Source organism: Mytilus californianus, unplaced genomic scaffold (assembly GCF_021869535.1).
Source record: "Mytilus californianus isolate M0D057914Y unplaced genomic scaffold, xbMytCali1.0.p SCAF_13, whole genome shotgun sequence".
Classification (NCBI taxonomy): Eukaryota; Metazoa; Mollusca; class Bivalvia; order Mytilida; family Mytilidae; genus Mytilus; species Mytilus californianus.
The window spans coordinates 1605697-1629070 of record NW_026262615.1 but is presented as its reverse complement, the minus strand read 5'-3'; the positions used below and the strand labels follow the sequence as shown (position 1 = coordinate 1629070).

General features: G+C 33.0%; 1 protein-coding gene across 6 annotated transcripts in view; it reads right to left on the bottom strand.

The window, feature by feature from the left end:
- The window catches only part of LOC127722990 (glutamate-rich protein 3-like), a 67307-nt gene that overhangs the window by 27840 nt on the left and 16093 nt on the right, over positions 1-23374 (bottom strand). For all 6 annotated transcript variants that reach the window (XM_052229400.1, XM_052229399.1, XM_052229403.1 and 3 more), the window contains 3 exons: positions 21410-21596; positions 20247-20377; positions 15230-15292 (listed from right to left, as the gene is read on the bottom strand). In XM_052229400.1, the coding sequence (XP_052085360.1) occupies positions 15230-15292; positions 20247-20377; positions 21410-21596 (381 nt within the window). The remainder of the gene's footprint in view (positions 1-15229; positions 15293-20246; positions 20378-21409; positions 21597-23374) is intronic.

The following is a 23374-nucleotide window of genomic DNA, read 5'->3' as shown; positions in this document are numbered from 1 at the left end:
ATTGAAACCTTTCTCGCTCCTGATATTTTTCTTTTTAAGGAGGATAACAAAGTTAAACCATGACATGTCTATTAGCTATAGGCTAGGTAAAAATTAAACCGTGACATGTCTTTAAGGCTAAGTATACATAATTGGATTTCAGATTTATATGAAATTTTTGTATGTATTTGTGACTTGTTGAACTGCATCTGAATATGGAAAAATTGATAAGCTTTTATACTCTTAAAGATCGGGTCATCTTAAAATTAATAACATAAATGTATAGAATGTATGTAAAAAGAGGTAAAAAATGCTGTTTCTCACTTAAATAGCAACCACAGAATTTTGTTTTTAAAATGATATGTTATGTGAACATTTTCAATCAAATGATAATAAAATATTACGTCTGGATGACATCATGCTGCGATATTTTTTTTCATGAATTTTATTCATCACTCAAATCAATAAAACAGAAATGTTCACAGCTAAAACATATAATTTTTAAACAATTGTGGACGGAATTCAAAGAAATCAAAATTTAAAGTGAAAAACAATGATTTTTATGCACATTCTATACATTTATAGATTTAACTTCAGATGCAGCTCAATAGTGTTATATATGCATACACAAATTTCATAAAATCTGAAATATTGCTTAATCATGTATATTTTTTCTTAAGTTGAAAGTTGTTTACAATTGAACATAAATCTATACTATATATACTGTTTCAAAGAAATATGAAAAAAAATATTTATGTGACATGTTCAACTTGTGCTTTGTAGACAACTACAGCTAAATATACAAAAAGAATAAAACAATATGAAAGTTTCAATAAAAAATGCAGAGTTAACAAACTTTAAGAAAATGCAAAATGATTTTACTAATCAAGTAAGTGTGCACTTGAAATTCAAAATAGAGTTCAAGATTTTATTTGTGATAAAATTCAAGATTACAATATCAAGAAAAATCAATATTACAACACTGGCTAAAAGTTGATTTCTGATAATAACTAAGTTTAAAAAGCATATCATCTTGTGTTTAAGTTACGGAAATTATCCATTCTTTCTTTCAGCTTTTATTTTGGAACACTTTGTGTCACAGAGTCTGTTGTCACTTCAGAAATGGTAGACATAACATCAACATCATAAGCAGCAGATTTAATTTCTTTCAGAGTCTGTTTGTCAATCATTAACTCAGCATCACTTTCTAATAACGCCTCAATGTCTTTCTTTGTCAAAATGTTCATCTCTTCTTTCTGTTGATCATTGCATTGGAAGTTTTCTTTTAAAGCTTCAGTTAATTTCTTCTTCTCACCACTGTTTAGATTATCATCAATTTCATTTAAGATGGCTGAAACTTCTTCATCTTCAAATGATTTCAACCCATTAGAGGCAGCATCTTTAATCTCTAACCCATTAGAGGCCGCATCTTTAATCTCTAACCCATTAGAGGCAGCATCTTTAATCTCTAACTCATTAGAGACAGCGACATTAATCTCTAACTCATTAGGGAGAGCATCTTTAATCTCTAACCCATTGGAGACAGCATCTTTAATCTCTAACCCATTGGATGAAGCCTTTTTAATCTCTAACTCATCGGAGGCAGCATTATTAATCTCTAAATTTTCTTTTGTCTCTATACTAATTTTATCATTCTGTTCTGAATTTTCAATATCCGAGCCCGACTTTTCACGTTTAACATCCGATTCTGATGTTTCTGTCAACATTTTTCCTTCAGATTCAACATCTTTTTCCTGTGTTTGATTTGGCTGTTGTGGTTGATTATCAGTTGTTTCAGTTTGTTCTTCTTTAGCAACACTAATTGGCAAATCCTGCAAATCAAATTGTTTTGAAGTGGTCTGTGTATTTTCAGAAGTTTTAGTCTTTACTTGTTTTTGATCTGAGATTTGTACAACACAGTCCTCATTTGGTGGATTATTTGGAGAGGTAACAACAATATTAGGTACCTCAGGTATCTCCCTTTTTAAATCTGGATTAACTTCCTGTCCACCATTATCTTCCATAATATCTACAGTCCAGTTTCCAGAACTTATAGTTGATACTTGTTCAGCTTTATCATTTTGTATGCCAGTGTCAGTTTTTGTTTCGAAAGGATTATTTTGTTGTGTTTTAGGTGTAGAGCATTGAACAGGCTTGACTGTTTCATTTTCTCTGAAGGTCACACCAGTCTGAGAGAGATCAACAGTTACATCTATTGACTCCCCTTTGTCTTTAGTATTTTGTACATCCTTATTTATTTCATCAATATGAACCACCCCAGCAGCTATTTTCTCAGAACTGATGACAATATTCTCAATTACACTGTGAACTGTCTTTTCATTGGATGATGCTACTTCATTCACAACAGCTTCAGAAATGTCATCCGCATTTAAGTGTACCACACTACCTATCACTTTTCCTGCCTCAGTTAATGCAGCTTCAACAGAGGAGCCAGTTTGACTACTGGATTCTTGCTCCTGGGCTGGTTCTGCATTTTCTGTTGCAACTGGTACTGCAATGATTCCGACTTTGCCTGCATCTACAACAACAGAATCAATGATGTGTGTACTATTTTCCTGTTCAGAAACTTGCTCTTTGATATCAGGAACATCTGGTACTGCCACTATTCCAATTTTTCCTACATCAACAATTACTGAACTAATGTGACCAGACGATGCACTGGTTTCATTTTCCAGGTTTGGATCAACATTTGCTGATACTTCTGGTACTGCAGTAATTCCTATTTTCCCTACCTCAATGACAACTGAATCTACAATATTACCAGTTGATGCAGTAGTTTCCTGTTCAGAAACTGGTTCTATTTTAGCTGGTATATCTGGTACTACAACAATTCTTCTTTTGCCAGCATCAAGAATCATTGAATCAATATTACCAGAATCTACTAAATTTGTTTCAGTCACAGGTGTCTCTGCTGGTTTTGGCTCAATGATTTGTGTATTGCTTCCCGTTATAGCTACTAGTTTTATTTCAGTGTTTTCAGCAGCTTCTGGTTTTGTTGTAGTGGTTTGTTTATCAGCTAGTTGAGTTTCAGTGGTTGGTGCATTGTCTGGTTTTGTTCCAAAGATTGGTTTACCTACTGATTTAGTTTCAATGATTTGTGTATCTAATGGTTTTGTTTCAGTGGTTGGTGTGTCAACTAGTTTAGTTTCAGTGATTGGTGTGTCAACTTGTTTAGTTTCAGTGGTTGGTACCTCTACTGGTTTAGTTTCAGTGATTGGTGATTCTTCTGATTTTGTTTCAGTTGTTAGTGTTTCTACTGGTTTAGTTTCAGTGATTTGTGTGTCTACTGGTTTAGTTCCAGTGGTAAGTGTGTCTGCTGGTTTATTTTCAGTGGTTGATGGATCAACTAGTATAGTTTCAGCGGTTGTTTTATCTACTGATTTAGTTTCAGTGATTGGTGCATCTACTGGTTTAGTTTCAGTGGTTGGTTTATCTACTGATTTAGTTTCAATGATTTCTGTATCTAATGGTTTTGTTTCAGTGGTTGGTGTGTCAACTAGTTTAGTTTCAGTGATTGGTGTGTCTACTTGTTTAGTTTCAGTGGTTGGTACCTCTACTGGTTTAGTTTCAGTGATTGGTGATTCTTCTGATTTTGTTTCAGTTGTTAGTGTTTCTACTGGTTTAGTTTCAGTGATTTGTGTGTCTACTGGTTTAGTTCCAGTGGTAAGTGTGTCTGCTGGTTTATTTTCAGTGGTTGATGTATTTTCTGATTTTGTTTCAGTTGTTAGTGTTTCTACTGGTTTAGTTTCAGTAATTTGTGCATCTACTGGTTTAGTTTCAGTGGTAAGTGTGTCTGCTGGTTTTGTTTCAGTTGTTGGTGAATTAACTGATTTAGTTTCAATGGTTGGTACATCTTTTGGTTCAGTTTCAGTGGTTGGTGTGTCTACTGGTTTTGTTTCAGTGTTTGATGTGTCTAATAGTTTAGTTTCAGTGGTTGGTACATCTACTGGTTTAGTTTTAATGATTGGTATATCTATTGGTTTAGTTTCAGTGAGTGGTGTGTCTACTGATTCAGTTTCGGTGGTTGATTTATCTTCTGATTTTGTTTCAGTTGTTGGTCTTTCTACTGGTTTAGTTTCAGTGATAAGTACATCTACTGGTTTAGTTTCAGTGGTTGGTGATTCTTCTGATTTTTTTTCAGTGATTGGTGTGTCTACTGGTTTAGTTTCACTGGTTGGTACATCTACTGGTTTATTTTCAGTGGTTGGTGTATCTATATGTTTAGTTTCAGTAATTGATGTGTCTACTGGTTTAGTTTCAGTTATTGGTGTATCTTCTGGTTTAGTTTCAGTTATTTGTGTGTCTATTGATTTTGTTTCAGTTGTTGGTGATTCTTCTGATTTTGTTTCAATTATTGAGGTATGAACTGGTTTAGTTTCAGCAATTGGTGTATCTATTGATTTTGTTTCAGTGCTTGGTTTATCTTCTGGTTTAGTTTCAGTGATAGTGGTGTCCAATGATTTTGATGAGCTGTTTTCAGTGTTAGATACTGCTTTTCTTCCAGAAATACATGCCTCTACAGCTTTTCCTTCATCAATATCTTCATCATTTTTCTCCACAGGTTTCATTTGATTCTCTTCTTTGTTTACACCACTTATATTAGAAACATTCTTGTTGTCTGCTGTCAATGTAGCACCACTTATTGACTCATTAGAACTAGAGTCCAGGTGTATTATGGCTGCCAAACTTCCCACCATACCTGTTTCTAACACAGCCACTTCTACAGCTCTCATCTCATCGCTATCATCACTATATATATGTTCATTGACAGCCTCAGTTATCATTTCTTTGTCAGGTAACACTTTTTTGTCTATCTGTTTTGAAGTTACTTGACTTTTTTCTGTTTTTAATATTTTTGTACTTTCATTTTCAGGTTCAGTCCCTTCTGTTTGTTCATCTTCAGTTACTTGACTTTTTTCTTTTTTTAATATTTTTTTACTTTCATTTTCTGGTTCAGTCTCTTCTGAATGTTTATTTTCATTATCAGATATAACTGTTTCATTGGCAATTGACTCCGAATTTTTATCACTAACTGAAGGAATTAGTTCCTTTCCCACGCTAAAAACATCAGATGTTTGTTTTGTGTTTTTTTCGGATACTTTTACATTTTCACATGCCTTAGCTGTATCCTGCTTTGTATGTATTTCAGCTTCCACAACAATTGTTTCAGGATTTTCTTTCTTCTCATTCTGTTCCGTAGATATATCTGATGTACTCGCCTTGGTATCACTGTTATAATTTTGCTCATTTGAATATAAATTTTTCTGAATGGCTGCACGACTGATGTTTACAAGTGATTCTGGGGCAGACACAGCTGTGTCAGTATTATTTGTGTTTGAAATATCAACGTTCCTGGATGTATCAGGTTTTTCATCCGATTCCTGTCCCTCTGGATCTGTTCTTGGTGTTTCAGGCACAACAGCCTCTTTTTCAGCTTCATTATTTCCCACTTCCTGTTCTTCTTTAGGACATCCTTTCTCATCCTTATTGTTTATTTTACTTAGATCTTCTTGCATGGTATGTACAATACAATGTACATACTCCATTACGACAGAAGAAGAAACTGAAGATTCTTCCACATCATCATGTTTGTCTTTATTTGATTGGTCACCCTCCTGTGTCTTTCCATCTTCAACTTGTGACTTCATTTCTGATTGGATAACTAATTCTTTCACATCATTCTGTTTCTCTTTATTTGATTGGTCAACCTCCTGTGTCTTTCCATCTTCAACTTGTGACTTTATTTCTGATTGAACAACTGATGTCCTCTGCATATCATTTTGAGTCAGTGAAAGTGATTGGCTATCCTTTAGCATGTCTGGTAACTGGTTTACTTCTACCTTCTGATCTGTAGTTAGCTCTCCCTTTACAGTATCCAGTACATTCCCCACATATTCCAAGACAACACTAGACGAGACAGATGTCAAGGACACAGTATCAGCAGTAGAATCATTATTTTCTTGTATTTTCACAGATGGATCAGTATTTGAAGGACCATCAGATTCTGAATTTGGACGTATTGTGGTTTCAGTAACTGATTGCTGCTGCTCAACTTTGCACCTCAAATGTTCATCTGTAGCGGCCTCAGAAACTGATTTTTGCTGTGCTATTGTATCTTTATTATAAACAGTAGTAGGATTTGAATTGGGGCTTGTTTCAGAACTTGATACAGCTGTAGATATTTCGTTTTGTTCTTTTACTACACTTGTCTTTGGTTTTGATTCAGGTACTTTTATTTCAGTAGCAGGCATTGTTTCTCCTGATGCATCTTTTACACTAACTGTTTCCTGTAACAAGACATCTGGTTTGATGTCAACAGTTAAAGGAATAACCTTATCTTCCTTGTCTTCCTGTTTAATTACAGCTATATTTGTAACTGTTTGTTCTGTGGCTGTTGCTAACACATGGTCGACGTAGCTTTCTATGACACTTGAGGATACTGAACATATGTTAGTTTCACTTGTAGTGGACATTCTATCTGTTTCATCTACCTTGACTTCATCTACAACCATCATTGCTATGTCTTTAGATGAATCATCTTTTATTTCATCTAAAGTGACTGTTGCCTTGTTCTCATTGGTTTTTATTACTTCACCTTTATTCCTTTCACTGATCTCATCAGATTTCATTTCATCAGGAGTAGAGGATTTTATCTCAATTTCCTCTAATTTCTCTTTTTTCATTTCATTGATCCCATCAGATTCCATTTCATCGTTTACAAATGATTTTACCTGAATTTCCTCTTTTTTCCTTTCATTGATATCTTCAGATTTTATTTCATCATTTACAGATGATTTGACCTGAATTTCCTCTAATTTCTTAGCTTCAGACATAATGTTCTGTACATGATCATTCATAACCGTCTGTGCTTCTTCTATTTTTTTAGCTTCTGCTATAATGGTTTGAACATATTCCCCCACAATGGCTGAAGATATTGACAAATTATCCTCTTCTAATGGAACAGAAGATGTTGAGTTGACTGTTTTACTAGTTACTGATTCCATTACTATAGTTTCTGCTTGACTCTCCACAGAATATTTCTGATATATAAATTGTTTTGTACTATTCTCTTCCCCCTTTTCTTTATGGTCCAAATCAACCATATTCTCTTCAGCATCTTGTATCACTATTTGGCTTTCAGATTCACTATTTTCCATTGTAATATTTTTAGGATCATTCAGTACTGTTTCTTTGGGTTCAGTTTTGTTCTCATTTTCAATATATGCATCACCTTCTAACAATGCTTTGTAACTACTGGCTACAGGAATATTGCTGTCGTCTATCGACTTTTCTCTTTCCTCTAACATAGTAATGTATTTGATTGGTCTTGGTACAGTCCACAGTTCCTGACTGACTGAATCAATTCCATCTAACATATCTATTTCTGTCACTTCATTTTGCTCCGGTTTCACATCTGTTTCAGGTTGTTCTGCATCTTCAGGATCAGCCACAGACACTTCAATAAAAGTAACATTACGTCCATCCCCTGGAGTTATCCTCTCATTAGAAACTTCGGTTTTTTGTACAGATTGAATCTTCTCCAAGTAAACGTTCTGCTTCTCATCTATTAATTTTTCGTCAAAGAAATCAGCTGATGCTACCATTACCTGAGGTATTTCAGATCTTCCTTGTGATGCTTTGAACACTTCAGCCTCTAGTTTAACAGTGATAGGCCTATCTGCTGTTATGTGTATGGTTTGATCAATAGTAGCAATTTTCTCATTTTTCTGGCTTACAGAATTTTCATCTTTTTGGCTTCCAGTCTTATCATCCTCTAAATTTATTTCTTCGATACTATCTGCTTTAAACTTAATACTGTATGACTTTTCAGCTACAAGTTTTACTTCATGGTCCATGGATGTATTTGTTTCTTCCTTTTGGTCTTTAGTTATACTTTGCTCATCATTTGTCTTCTTATCAGTGGTTGATATTTTGTTTATTTGGTTTTCAGATTCATTTTTCTCATCATCCAACCTGATTTCTTCAATTTCATCAGTCAATTCAGTGTACAAATTGGACTTTGTTCCAATAATCTCTAAATTGGGAGCATTATCCAACTCAGATTGCTTGGTGGCCTTAAGCTTTGCAGTCAACATTTTGCTTGAATTGTTAGTGTCATCATTTACATTGTCTTTTTTCAGGTGAACTGTCTGAGCAAAGCTCTCTGATAATTTATCAGTGGTGCTAAATTTTTCTGAAATCGACGGTTCATCATCATCGATGTCTATAACACTCATTTCATCGTCCACCTCATATGATTCATCAAAAGTACTCTGAATTAACTGCCGTAGTATATCCTCATCTGTAGGGTCCTTCTTCTTATCTCTCTGTTCCATCTTTTTCATACGGACTTTGTCATAACCATCATCATCATCATACTCTCGCTGTAAATAACTTGGTTTAACAAATCTTACATTGCTATTCTGCTGTGGAAGGACTGTTTCTTTGCTATAGCTAACAGTAGGTGTAGTGACTATGTTTGCATCAAAATGATCACTAATTAATTCTTTTTTCGGTTTAAATTTCTGTTTATTAACTGTCTCAACTTCGACCTCTGACATGGATGTTTCCTTCGTAGCTTGTGCTGGTTTAACAACAATGGCCTTGTCTCTTCGACCAGTTTTTCTTGTACCGTTTGAAGAACCACTCAAACTTGATATGCTTGATAAAGAGGAGTCTGAGTGCTCTGACCTTTGAGATTTTTTAGTTGTCCTTGATTTAGTTTTAGATATTGGCTTTAGTCTCCCCTGGCAAATTATTTTTTCAGAATTCTCTGCCTTGCTGTCAGTTTCAGTTTCAGATTTTGAATCATTGTCCTCTATAATTTGATCTTTCACCTCTGTCTCACTTTCGTGTTTTTCATTCTGAACAGCGTCTGTTGTACCTTCCTTCACGCTTGTACTTGTAGCATCAGCTGGTGTATGGTCAACTTGTTTATTGCTCGCTTTACTTACAGTATCAACAGATCTATCGTTTACTGGTTTATCGCTTGCTTTACTTGTAGTATCTACAGACTCTACAGAACTATGGTCAGCCTGTTTATTGCTTGCTTTACTGGTGGTATCTACAGAAATATGGTCAACTGGTTTATCCGAACTATCTGTTTCACTTTCATCAATCATAATCAACATCTGCTTTCTTGATCGTTTTTCTGTCTTTTCACGTCTTCTCCGACGAACTTTCACAAGAAGAGTTGCAAGTGGCCCAATGATGTCCATTTCACTAAATGTAATGGACATTGGTCCTCCTTTCCTAAACTCCATACTGGAGTCTTCCTCTTCATCACTTTCCCGTCTTATTTCGAAATTATGTTCTTTTTCTTCCACCAGAACAGTTTTTTCTTCTTTCACTTTGTTTATTTCGGGCAAATCATCTTTGTGCACTTTAACATGCATGTGCATTGGTGATACAACATCAATTGGTGCCTTGTTTTTATGTTCTTTGTACTCACCAGTTTTTGGAGTTGAGGATTCAGAAGAAAACGTTTCAGTGCTTTCCCCTTTAATGACCTCAGTTGACTTTGTACTTGATTCACTTACATAAGATGTAACAGAATCAAAATCGTCACTGTAAACCTCATTATCCTGCTTCTGGAGTCGTTTTAATTTATCTTCTCTTGTTACCCCTCCTTTTTCATCTTCTCTTGATGGCTTTTTCACACGACCTTGAGATTCTTGCTTTCTCCTTGGAGAGTCAAGGTCAGTCTCTATCTCTGACACTTCGTCACATGTATCATTATCCTGTAAAAATTCCTCAACTTTGGTTTCAATTTCTCTCTCTTTCTTTAAGTCCCTATCTTTTGCATTGTCAGATTCTTTCCGACCTAACGTGTCTTCAGATTCATCTGACGCTGCAATACATTGAACATCCTCGTCAAAATGAACGTGTCTCTTACCGTCAGTCTCATCATCATCATTCTCCTCTCTACTTATAATAGCTTCTTCCTTTTCCTCATCCCAACCAACAACTGGTGTACTTGACCTCATCTGTAGATCTTTTCTAGGTGGTATGACCTTTGCATCTTCAATATATGACCAATCATCTTCATCATCTTCTTCACATCTTTGACCTCTAATGTCAAGGTCATTTTCTGTAAGATATATCAAACTTTGTTATATTTTTTTTTATATAAGTTTTAATGTAAAGTACAGATTGTTGCTTGACATTGTTAAATTTATTTATTGAAAACTTTCCAACATTCTAATAATTCACAGACATATTGTACAGACAATTGTTATTAATGAAGACAGTATGTTACTTCCTCAGGCAAAGTTGAACTTAGACAGATTTGGCTATTTTTCAGGTCCTGTCTCGACATATAGCTCTTCAACTGTTTGGTTCTTATAAATCCTTGGCTTTCAAATATTTGGCTTTGAGCATTCCTGATGAAGGGTAATCCGGAAAAGGGCTTCAGACACATAAAATTTATAACAATTTGTTTTCACTTTTTGGACTGAATATCTTAACAGTTTTTTGGCATATTTGAGATGCTGTCCCATAAAGTATATTCCACATCTCTTAAAAAGTTGTTTAGATAGTTGTCTCATCTACTTAAACCATTATTTTCTTTATCTTGGTCTTCCCCCCATCAAAAGGAATTCTTTTTCAATTTTTAACACTGAGGTTGTCAGTTCTAAACCCAATTAAAGGGAATTCATTCCCCTTTGATCTTAATTGACTAGGGTTGCCAGTTTTTTTACTGAAGGTCCATGGTTCTCTCCAGGAACTCTGGCTTGCTTGACAAATTAAAACAGGCCACCATGAAATAACCAAGAGTGCTGACAGTGGTGTTTAACACCAATAATCTTTGTAAAATAGTGTTACCAGCAGAAGATTTATTCATCAAATTTCTCATCAATGATTGTCAATGTTTGTGAATATTTTTTTCCTTTAAGGAACTTTTGTAGTCTATACACACAAAAAGTTGACAAAAGAACACAAGTTTGGTCACTTCAAAGCAAATGTTTGGCAAGAAAAATAAACAAAGGCAGATATATTCATGTAGTCATACATAATGCATCCTGCTCACAAATTAAAAATATTTACTCTTGTCAACCTAAATGTCTCCTTAGTTTCAAATTTTGAGCAAAAAAATTATCTGTTTGATGATAATATCATGTTGATTTGTATTTGTTTTGTATCATGTTTTGTTTTCTTTATATTTAGTTAACATTATTAAATCCTTGCACTTAGTTCTCTGGTAGATACTTGTCACATTCAGGCAATCATACTCGTATTGATCGTTCGTATTTTCAAAAGGATGAGATTCATCATTCTTAATCATTATTGACTACATTTCTCTATCAATATGGTAAAAATATACAAACCTGCGAAACAAAAGTCTTGAAATTCAAAATCTGTGGTGATGAGGTGATGGTCATGTGATATATAGGTGAGAGGCACATGTCATTCATATGAGTACAGGTAAAATGGTGGCCCTGTTAAATTCTAGTAAGGTGACAACATAAAATACACAACACACATGTAAACATGTAACTGTATTACACACATAGACACAGAAATCTGCAATAATCATTGATAATTGTCAATAATATTCTTATAATTTAAATTACCTGAATATTTAAATATAAAGATGGATAATAATTTACAAAATCTGTAGGCTCTGAAGATGTATCATATTCATATATTAGTTATATGCATCTTACACAGTTGAACATGTCACTTATTTTTTCTTTAGTATGATATCATGATCTTAATTTCATCTTGAACAAGAATGTTTGGCTGCAATGACAAAGATGTAGGGAATTTTTAGAATAGTCAACATTAAACTAGACCTTAACTGGCAAAACAATGCATTGCCTTTGGACAAAATTTTAAAATCCAAATTTTATAAAATCTCCAATCACATTGTTGGTGAAATGTCAAATAATAATCAAATGAAAATAAGTCACTTCATGAATAATAAATTTCTTTAAATCTTTAATTTTTTTTAACAAAATGAAGGGATTTGTCAAGAGTCCTAACAACCATGAAAAACTGCAGCCAACAAGGTTGTTCAAGGTCAAAATTTGTAAATATCACATCAACCATGCAGTGAATTCATTTGCCACTGTGGTCAGGGAAAAAGTACAATATCAATCTTACAGATGGAAAAAATTTAAATAACAAAAAATAGTAAAAATAAAAAGCAGCATGCAAACTAAGATTTTTTTGCTATCTGACTAATTTTGGCATTATATGACTCCCTGAACCAGCGACTTGAAAAACTACATGCTTGCGTGCTTTTACATTACAGCAGTTTTTCAGTTGAGTGATTTGCGAAGTTCAGCTTTTCACAAAACATATTCATAATCCCCCTTTTTATAGAAATACTTTGAGGAAGAAACAGCAGGTGGGGAATATAAATTCTATGGAAGTTCAAATTTCTGTACTCAAATAAAAATTTATAAAATGAATGAAAGAAATTGTATATGTCATCGAATTTATTCAAGGTAATGTTAGGGTTCCATGAAAGGAATATATTCTAAAGTTGATTTCTTGTTTATGCTAAAGGAGATAGGTTCTACCACTACAGCAATTATTGATTAATGTTAATTTGAAAATTAAAACTATACCGTAATGAGTGAACAATTAAGGGTATTGTTGTTGAGTGTAAACTCACTTTAAGATCAGATTATTTATCAGTATTGCTGAAAAAGGGACACAACTCTTATTAAATGGAATGTTTATTTTGTGAAAAGCAGGAATAGCAAAATCTTCTATAACTCGATCACTGATTAAGCTGTGACTATATATAATAATTGTAAAATCTATAATTAGGTAACAAGACTTGTTTTCCCTGACCACAGGGCAAACATTTAATGTGACACAGGAAGTGAACTTAAATGGGGATAACTCAATAATCACCATTTGTATCATCTTTGTCCAGAATATTTATCCTGGCATCTGGTAAATTGAGAATAATTGTTAAACATTTTAGGAAAAAATAAATAAATAAAACAATAAACTACTATATTCTATAATCACCTATGATTCATTTTCAACCTTTTCAAGAAATCAAAACACTAATGATGTTTTAGAAATATACGGTATTGAAAAGTTTTGAATGTTTTTTTTAAATTCATACACCCACTTTAGCAGTCTAAATGCTTAACATCTACTGACAAATGTTTCATGTATTTTCAGGACAGTGGGGACTTGTTTGACACAATGTTATAAATATGATCAAAGCAAAAATATGTGTCGATGGCCCACTCACAATGTCACATTTTTATGTTCAGTAAACTGAATTCTGGGTTAAAAAAGACAAGAATGTGTCCATAGTACACGGATTCCCCACTCACACTATCATTTTCTATGTTCAGTGGACCATGGAATTTGGGTCAAAACTCTAATTTGGCATTAAAATTAGAAAGATATATCATAGGGAACATGTGTACTAAGTTTCAAGTTGATTAGACTGCAACTACATCAAAAACTACCTTGACCAAAAACTTTAACCTGAAGCAGGACAGACGGACGAACGAACGAACGAACGAACGAATGAACGGACACACAGACAGAAAAACTTAATGCCCATAAATGGGGCATAAAAAGTTCTGCATCAACTTTTAAAATCTCAATTCATAATAAACGTGTACTAATTTAAAATTTTCTGAGACCACAGACTACCTTTAACCAAAACTTTAAGCTGATATATGAGAAGGATGACCAGAAAACATATTGCCCCGTAACTAATTAAGGTGGGGCACATTAGAAAGTTCTTTCTCCCCAAAAGCCGAAAAATTACTTATCTTACCGTTATTACTATCATTGAAACATCCTTTTTTATTCAAGATTGAAAATGAATATAAGTAGTGAAAAATTACATGAAATATGCATTTACAATAATAAACTACTTCTGTATATAAAAACAATAAAAATATAAAATAATAATAACCCTTCTATAGTCAATCATCTGGAATTTAAAAAAAATACAAAGTCATAATTTTTTCAGTTTTTTAATCTATAAAGATCTTATCATGTTAGGGCTATTCCAGAAAAAAACATGAATAGGAGGGGTGAACCTGATATTTTGTTATGTTGGTAAATTCAAATACATTTCTGTTACAAATAAAATAAAAAATTGTGGGTGGTATAACAAAAGTGTTGACCAACCCCAATACATTTTTTCCTGGAATAGCCCTCACCAATCTCTTACAAACATCAAGTTTTATGTTATAAAGATCAAGATTATTTCATATAAAAACAAAAGATCAAGATTACATTTCAGAAAAGGTTTAGAAGTTTTTTTTTAAATTCTGCAATGCTAGCTTAGATTCTATGCTACATGTATATATATCAGATGATCTTTTACAAATTAAAAGTGGATATATGAATTACAGTCAGACAGTATATTTTGAAAAAACTCAGCACTAAAAAGATCTTAAATATTCCTTATTTATTTCCTCTTATTTCATATCATACTTTTTTTTGGTCATGATACTGTTAAGTGGGAAATTTTGGCGAGGGGTTATATTTTCTTGATTAAGATTAAAAAAAATCGAAAACATCCCAATTTTATTTTTAAGCATAATTAGTCAGGGACAAGAAAAATGCTAAATTGAATCTCCACTTTACAGTATGAAAATTTGACACAATATTTCCCAACATTACATATAACTGTACTGAATAACAGATTAAACATACTCAATTATTTTGTGTGACAATTTGTGTACAAAATATTTCATGTCTTTATATACTTAACTCTTAAAATTTGCAAATAAACCATCTAAAAAAATTGTATCCATCTTATTGTAAGTTTGCTACATATTTTCTCAAATGTATACAATTTCCTAGTGAAAAACCATTCTGATAAGACAAATCTTGTGGGCTCATGTGTTTTCTTGTTATGAGACCATTTAATGAAACTTATCTTATGTACTCATGTGCTGTACTGATGTAAGAGCTTTCTAATGAGAGACATATTTGTTTCACGTTGTAAGACAATTTCAATGAGAAAAATCTCATGTCCTATGTCAGTTTATTCTCATGTTAACTCACATATTCTTCTGTTGTAAGACCAAGTAACCAGACAATTGCATGTATTAACCTATTCTATTGTAGACCATTTATAGAGACTATCTCATGCTTTTACTTATTCTTCTGTTGTAGATCTTTCAAATGAGACAAATCTCATGTACTCACCAGTGCCACTATCTAATGAGACAAATCTCATGTACTCGCCTGTGCAACTTTTGATCTAATGAGACAAATCTCATGTACTCACCTGTGCCACTATCTTTCTTACTGCCAGATTCTTCGTCTTCAAAATCATCGTCATAATTATCCTCTGCAAAATAAAACAAAATACACTGAATTTACTTAATCAGCATTTGCATTTCAATAATTCTACATTGCTTGGGCCCTAAACATCATTGAAACATATACATTCAAATATTCCTAAATGTATAAAATAAAATTCTTTGAATTTATTAATTTCTCTCGTTGAGGATACTGTATTAAAATATTTTTTTTTCTCAGTGCTGAATTATTGTACAGTTTTTTCTAACCTATATTTCTTACTGTCTTATCAACTTTTTAAACAATTTTAGAATGAAACCTGCATTAATTACAACAATTGCAAAATATGGCAAAACCAGGAATTATTAAATATCTGTGAAAATTACAATATAAAAATAAGGAGATGTGGTATAATTGCCAATGAGACAACTTATAATCCACCAAAGTTCAAATGAAGTGGATGTAAGCAATTAAAGCTAGGCAACCGTACGGCCTTCAATCCATGAAAATTGGTACACACCAAAAATAAATGATACCACATGCAGTACATTATTATATTATACAGGGGTTCAAATTGACTTTAGGCAATGGAAGGTCCAGGACCTTTGACCAAAAATACTAAAAGGTCCTCCTTTACTTGTAGAAGGTCCAATTTAATTGAAAATCAATTTGTAAAAACAGAATATGCCTACCATTCCAAAGCACTCGTCATATCTTACTACATCAACCTCATTTTTTCAAAATTTCTCAAATAAATTCAGTCAGAAAAGACTTTTCCTTTAACACTATACACTGTGAAAAATTACACTTTGTACATTTATTATTGTTCTGGTTTCAATCGCGCTGCAATCGAGAACACAGCTCGACTTTAATTTGTTATGAAACTTGGAGTCAGTTTCTATTAAACACTGTTTTTTTGGCAAGATAGCTAGATGCTATGTCAGGTAGTTTCATGATTTTTTTGTCTAACAAACCAGGACACTTTTTCTTTCACTGTATGTGGGCTAAACCAGCTGATCGATAAATCGAATCATTGAAAAAAATTTACATTTTCGCTTTTCCCTATCATATTTTTGGTCTTTAGTCAGATCCTGTCTTTCGGGCTGCATTTCATCAATCAGCGTTGCTGTATCACCTGTTCCATCAGGTTATCTTTTGGAAGAGGTCACCCCAAAACCAAAGAGACTAATACCGTTTGCTAGTTATTTTTTAATATTAAATATATTCTCGAGTCTCACGGTATCTTGTACGATGACTAGTCCCTTGACTACATGCACTTCAAATCAATTGTGAAGAATTTAAGCAAACACATAAGTTACTAGATTTTTATATTTTTTGTTCAAAATGCTTGTGTACTTTTTTTAACCTGCAAAAACATGAAAGTCCATCTGGTGTAACTTACTACCAGCAGGAAGGTCCGAACCTGTAAATGGAAGGTCATGGACCTCGGACCACCACTAATTTGAACCCCTGATTATGTTGTGATAATATCATGCAATGTTTAAAATGTAATGGTGAATATCATATATAGTCAAATCGAAAAATGTTCAATCAATAACAATGATAAATATATTCATACTAATCATCCACTCAAGATGATTGATTGTTGTTTACTTAATGCCCTGTAATAAATGTGTCATGCATACTCAAAGCATTATTCTGTTCCATTATAATATTCTAAAACATATATAAGAACAAAAAATATTCCTATCCAAGTTGATATGTCACATTTCAAAGTCAAATTACTGTCCTCTTAAAATTGTTTGAACCTTAAAATGAGTTAACTAAATAAGAAGAATATGTATGTGTCTATTGGATACCACTATCATGACTATCACATGTTCATGTTCAGTGGACAACAAAATCTAGGTCAATTAATGATTCCATTAAAGCAAAAGCAAAATATAAATAATGTTATCAAAATTTAAAGAGTTTCCATTTTTGCAAAACCTATCCTGTCGCAATTTTGGCAATTATAAATAAAATATTGCAAAAATATCTGAATTTCAGTGATTGTATGAAAATGCATTTTCTCTCTTAACACATTGCCAAAATTCTACTCTATATTCAGTAAGAGAACAAATTAACAATTATTATAATTAGTAGGTGCTGTAATGTGGGACCACAGGGATGAAGGGCAGGAGATTTTCTCTTTTACCAGAAAATGATAAAATATTGGATAAGAGCAGAAATCTTGCTGTGAAACAGGGCACCTTAAGACCCCTAAGATAATTGTTGCTTTTGTTCTTAATCATCCAGAGATTGCAGCCCCATGATGCATCAGATTTAACGTCCCTATTTTGACAGGAAATGGCTGGGAACTTATACATCCAGCACTAAGTGGATGGAAGAAGTCCATGGATGACTATATATATACCCCTGTTAATCCTTGTGTGAGGTTAGTTTATTTAGAGATCATGTCCATGTAAAGAATGTAGAATTAGTAGTTCTGTCCATGTCAACCATCACAATCCTATACCTTTTATTTCCATTACTTCTTCAGCTGGGACAACATGAACAACTTTAACAAAATAAATATCTACTGTTAACTAGCAAGATATATGCTCAGATGCCTTACTTATATACAAAAAGTTACAGTTCAGAAACTAACTTTCTCGTTAGTTGAAAATGTATCAGTGCATAACTGTGACTTACGTTTATACAAATTTGAATTAGAGTATTTAGTAAAAATAATACTTTCCTAATATAATTTAAAAAATCATGTTTGGTTTACAGTGTAGGAATTTCACAGTAAAGAGGTGCGAAGAAAAAAAAACAATCAAGCCATCATATACAAATACAGTTGGATCAGGAATTAGGGTTTAATCTATCAGTAGTATTTGTACCCACAAATTTTTTGCATATATTTAATACTATTCTCAATGGTTGTTTTAGGGAAATGAGTGGAGAGGAAGGTTTCTTGAAGGTATAAGGGTAACAAAATTCTTGTTGTATTCCATCTCATAGTTTCATACCTCCCAACTACAACTACTGAATCAAATCAATGGTTAGACGAGGAAGGGTTGCTTCCCCTGACTCACTGTGAGACAAATTAAAGTGATGCATAAATTAATGTTATCTGTAAACAAGAATGTGTCCATAGTACACCGATGCCCAATTCGCGCAATCATTTTCTATGTTCAGTGGACCGTGAAATTGGGGTCAGAACTCTAATTTGGCATTAAAATAAGAAAGATCATATCATAGGGAACATGTGTACTAAGTTTCAGGTTGATTGGACTTCCAACTTCATCAAAAACTACCTTGACCAAAAACTTTAACCTGAAGCGGGACAGACAGACGGATGCACGAAAGAACGGACGCACAGAATAAAAAACATAATGCCCCTGGATGGGGCATAAAAACAATTATTATATTATCCATCTTGTATTTGAAAGGATTTATATTGGCTGAACCTTTATCCAATCCCTTTGTTTAAATATAATTGATTTAAACAAAAAAATCTTTGAATTGAATAAACTATTTCATCTGTTACTGATCTGGGAGATTTTAGTGAAAAACTAATTCTAGACATTTCTTACAAATAAATAAGTCTTGATAACATGTAACTTTTAGCAGAGTATAAGCATGCATATAAAGTCAACATGAATGTATGAGACAACAAAAATGAACTGCATGCAGATAAAAAATTCTAAGGCTACAACAAATTAATAAAGTATGACCATTAAATACTCATCTAATAAATTATCCATTAGAAAATTTTAACGTTCTGTGAGTTTAATTCGGATTAAAAATCTTTACCATGTTTACTTTAAAAATTATGACAAATTCAGTAAATATATTCTTCCTAAAAAGTAAAAACCTATAAATACCAAACTAATTATCTATGAGAAAATTTTAATATACTTTTCACCATTTCAATAAGAATAAACAAAAGTTACTTAAAATAAATAGAGTAAATAAAATTCAAGGTAAAAACAAGTTTATAAATTATTGCCCAAAACACACAAAACAATATATAAAATCAATAACTGGTTGTAGCCTGTCAAAACAACGGAGAAACACGACTAGCATTCCTATAAAGATGAATAATTTTGTACCATTCTGTGTTTTATTTTCATTAATTTTGTTATCACTGCGATCTGAATCTGTGTCAGTTTTAATATAAGCTTTATGAGATCTTGTTATATCATCGTCATCATCATCACGAGCGCCCTCTACTGGTACCTCTACATTGTCTTCTGCTTCCTCTGAAATGGTCCATGTTAGTAACAAAATCTTAGTTAGTTGAAAGCTTTCTTAAAATCAGGATCAATTGGAATCTTGCATTTCTTAACTAGTCATACCTGCATATAAAGGTTACCCTCCTTTCCAGAGAAAACTGATCTTATAAAAGAGGTGACCTTTTGAGGTTCAAAGTGCATAGGTATTGTTACAATTGGACAAGAAGTAAGTGACCTCACCATACAGTATTTAGCATTAAGGAGGTGACCTTCAGAGCAGGTTTGACTGAAAACCACTCATATCATCTAGCTAAGCTAGTGCTGATGAAAAATTAAAGACCACAAATTAGTAACATGTTTCCACACATAAAAAAAACAAAGCTACCATTTTTTTAAAACTGCAGTTATGGAGTTAGTTATATATACTGTAAATTCAGAAATTATTGAGTGCATTCATCATTGCGATTTTTGAAGAACGGATAAAATTGTGAGATTAATTATTGCAATTTCAGGAAAAATACATAGATTTATGTATCCAATTCAGAATGCGAGTTCTTATCATTGTGATACTAACCCAGTCACAATATTCACATTAATAAAAACCTCGTAATAATTTCTGAATTTACAGTACGTCTACATGTAATCTAAAATGTGCAAAAGTGTAGAGATCTTGAAACATCTAATAAACTTATGTGCTTTTTCAAAAGTATGAAAAATGTGCATTTTGAAATGGAAATTCCCTACTACCAGTTTGTTTTGCTAAAATTTCTAAAATGTGTCTTAGAATGTTGTCATTTTAAAGATCATGTGACTATTTACCTTCTTCTTTCTCCTTCCTCTCTGGTCTTATTACAATAATTTCCTCTTTTATCTGTTCTACTTTCTGTTGTCTTCTCTTTGAAGTAGGACGTTTCAATGTACGTGGACTAGCTTGAGCATTCAACTTGCATCTACACAAAAAAATGATCCCAATTAAAATTACTGATATAGAAAATCTTATTTTTATTCAATAATTAGATTAATAAAAGAAGTATGAATATTTGTACTATTCTGTTGAGAAGTTAATTTAATTGTTATCTAAGCACACAAAGTCTCCAGTTATACATATAAACAAGAATATTTGTCCAGAGGATATAATGCCCTCCTCACTCTATCATATAGTATCTAAGAAACAAACTTTACCAGGAAAACTTTGATCAAAGACCATGAAAATGAGGTCAAGGTCAGATGATACCTGCCAGACAGACATACATATAAACCTTACAATCATTTCATACACCAAATATAGTTGACCTATTGCTTACAGTTTAAGAAAAACAAACCAAAACACAAAAACTTAACATTGAGCAACGAACCGTGAAAATGAGGTCAAGGTCAAATATAACCTGCCAGACTGACATGTACATCATAAAATATTTCCATACACCAAATTTAGCTGACCTATTGCATACAATATTAGAAAAACAGACCAAAACACAAAACTTAACCTTAACCACTGAACTGTGAACATGAGGTCAAGGTGAGATGACACCTTACAATCCTTCCAGGTATGGACTTGACCACGAAAACTTAACATTGTTCACTAATACATGAAATGAGGTCGAGGTCAAGAGAAATTTGTCTGACAGGCATGAGGACTGTGCAAGGTATGCACATACTAAATAGTTAGTTATCATATTACTCATAATAAGAGAGAAATCAACATTACAAAAAATTCTTAACTTTTTTTCATATAGTCACTGAACCATGAAAATGAGGTCAAGGACAAAGGACGTATGACAGACGGAAAATTCATAACATAAGACATCTATATACACAGTATGAAGCATCCAGGTCTTCTACCTTCTGAATAATTAAGGTTTTAAGTAGTGAGTTAAAGCCGCCCCCGTCTGATCACTATTCCTATGTCGAGCTTTCTGCGACAGAAGTCACAGGCTCGACAAAAGCCATTGATAATCTATAAATATATGTGATATTCTTACTTGTAGCAAGGTGTAGCACCAGTGATATTTTTCAGACAGAACTGTCCCATTTTACCGCCTAGTCTGACTCCTTTGGCATGGCCATATTCACAACATGTACTGACACGAGCGCTGATCCTGCCATCCACAAATATAGACAGACTGAAAGGATATCCTCTATGTCTTCTAGAAATGAAAGTAAACTCATCTGAAAATAGAAAAATAGAAAATTTACCATGGGGTGTTTAACAAACCTTATAAAGGTCTTGCATGGTCGTTGGAAAATAAAAATCAGATTCAAAACATACCCTTGATCAGAATTAAGCAGCATAGGATTATTTTAAGGTATATATAATCAACGATTTGCCAACTACTGTAAATTCAGAAATTATTGCGTGCATTTATTATTGGAATTTTGTCATTTTAGACTAAAATGCGATCATAATTTTTGCGATATTGAGAAAAATCCTGTTTAATTCATATAAACTGTTATCACAGAGATATGTCTCGCCTTTTTGTAATTTTGATAATGTAAATGTTGAAATTAAAATAGCAATACTTTATCATGTAAGTTATGCAAATATTCAAAGTCAATGAACCATGACTGAAGGTACATGGCTAAACAATCTCCATGCAATGAGATGTGCCAATGCTAATACAACTGCATACCAAATACCACTGACTTATTATAAGTTTTTCCCTTTAAACAAACCTAAACACAAACATTAACTTGTAAACTATGTAAAAGTTTCATAGTCAATGAATCATGATCAGGGGTGGGGCTATATAATCTCCATGGAAACGATATTTGCAAATGCCAATACATTTGCATACCAAATATCATTGACTTAACATTAGCAGTTCATCTTAAACTGATCTAATCACAAACTAATACATGTAAACTAAGCAAAAGTTTCAAAATCAATAGACCATGACTGAGGCGGCAGGGCCAAATATTCTCCATGGAAATGAAATGTGCTAAAGCTTATACAACTGAACACAAATTAACATTGGCCTACCACTAATGGTTCCCCTTGAACTGACCTAATCACAAACTAATAACTGTTAACTTAGCAAAATTTTCAAAGTCTATAGACCATGACTAAGGGGTCGGAGCCAAATAATCTCCATGGAAATGAGATATGCCAATGCTTATACAACTGCATACCAAATATCATTGACCTACCCTAGTGGATCACCATGAACTAGACCTAATCACAAACTAATACATTGTTGATGGCGACGACGCCGGAAACAGCATACCTATGTCTTGCTTTTTGACTCCGTCAAGGCGACGCGAGACAATACAAAATGCGAGTTTAAATTATTGTGATTATAACCCTGTCGCATTTTTTGCAATAATAAAAACATTGCAATAATTTCTGAATCTACAGTAATAGGTAATTTTTAAGTCAGGAACATGTAATTCACTAGTTATCACTGGTTGCTATCTGCAATATATAACTTATTTTTTTTGTTTTTAGCATAAAGTTTGGTGGTATTCCCTTTTGAGTATTTTGAATTTTATCAAGCCAGGGCAGGGCTTCCAAAATTATTTTTAGCCAGCCGGACATTTTATATATTATCCCGATTTTAATCCCTTAAGACTAAATAAATAAAAGGCAATTATGGTTATCAGTTGCCGAGTTGGCTATCCCAATGATTGACATTAAAAAAAAACGATATTAAACTTTCTTTGATTCAAATTCGAAGTTCTGACGTAAACTGTTAAATTGGCAGTGCATCATTCGAAGTGTGCAACATCAGCGTACTTATATCTGCTTAGACTCTTTATTTGTGCAAAATAACGTTGTCAAAAACTTTACTTTCGGTTTTAAATCTAAACCGGATGTTATCTTGACAATGGTAAAACATGGACCAGAGACGGATACGTAAATTCCGTGTACGTTTGCAAAGCATGAATGAGTGTAAGTAGCTTTTTCTACGTTATTTCTTCAAGAAAATATTCGAAATAAACGTGAGTTA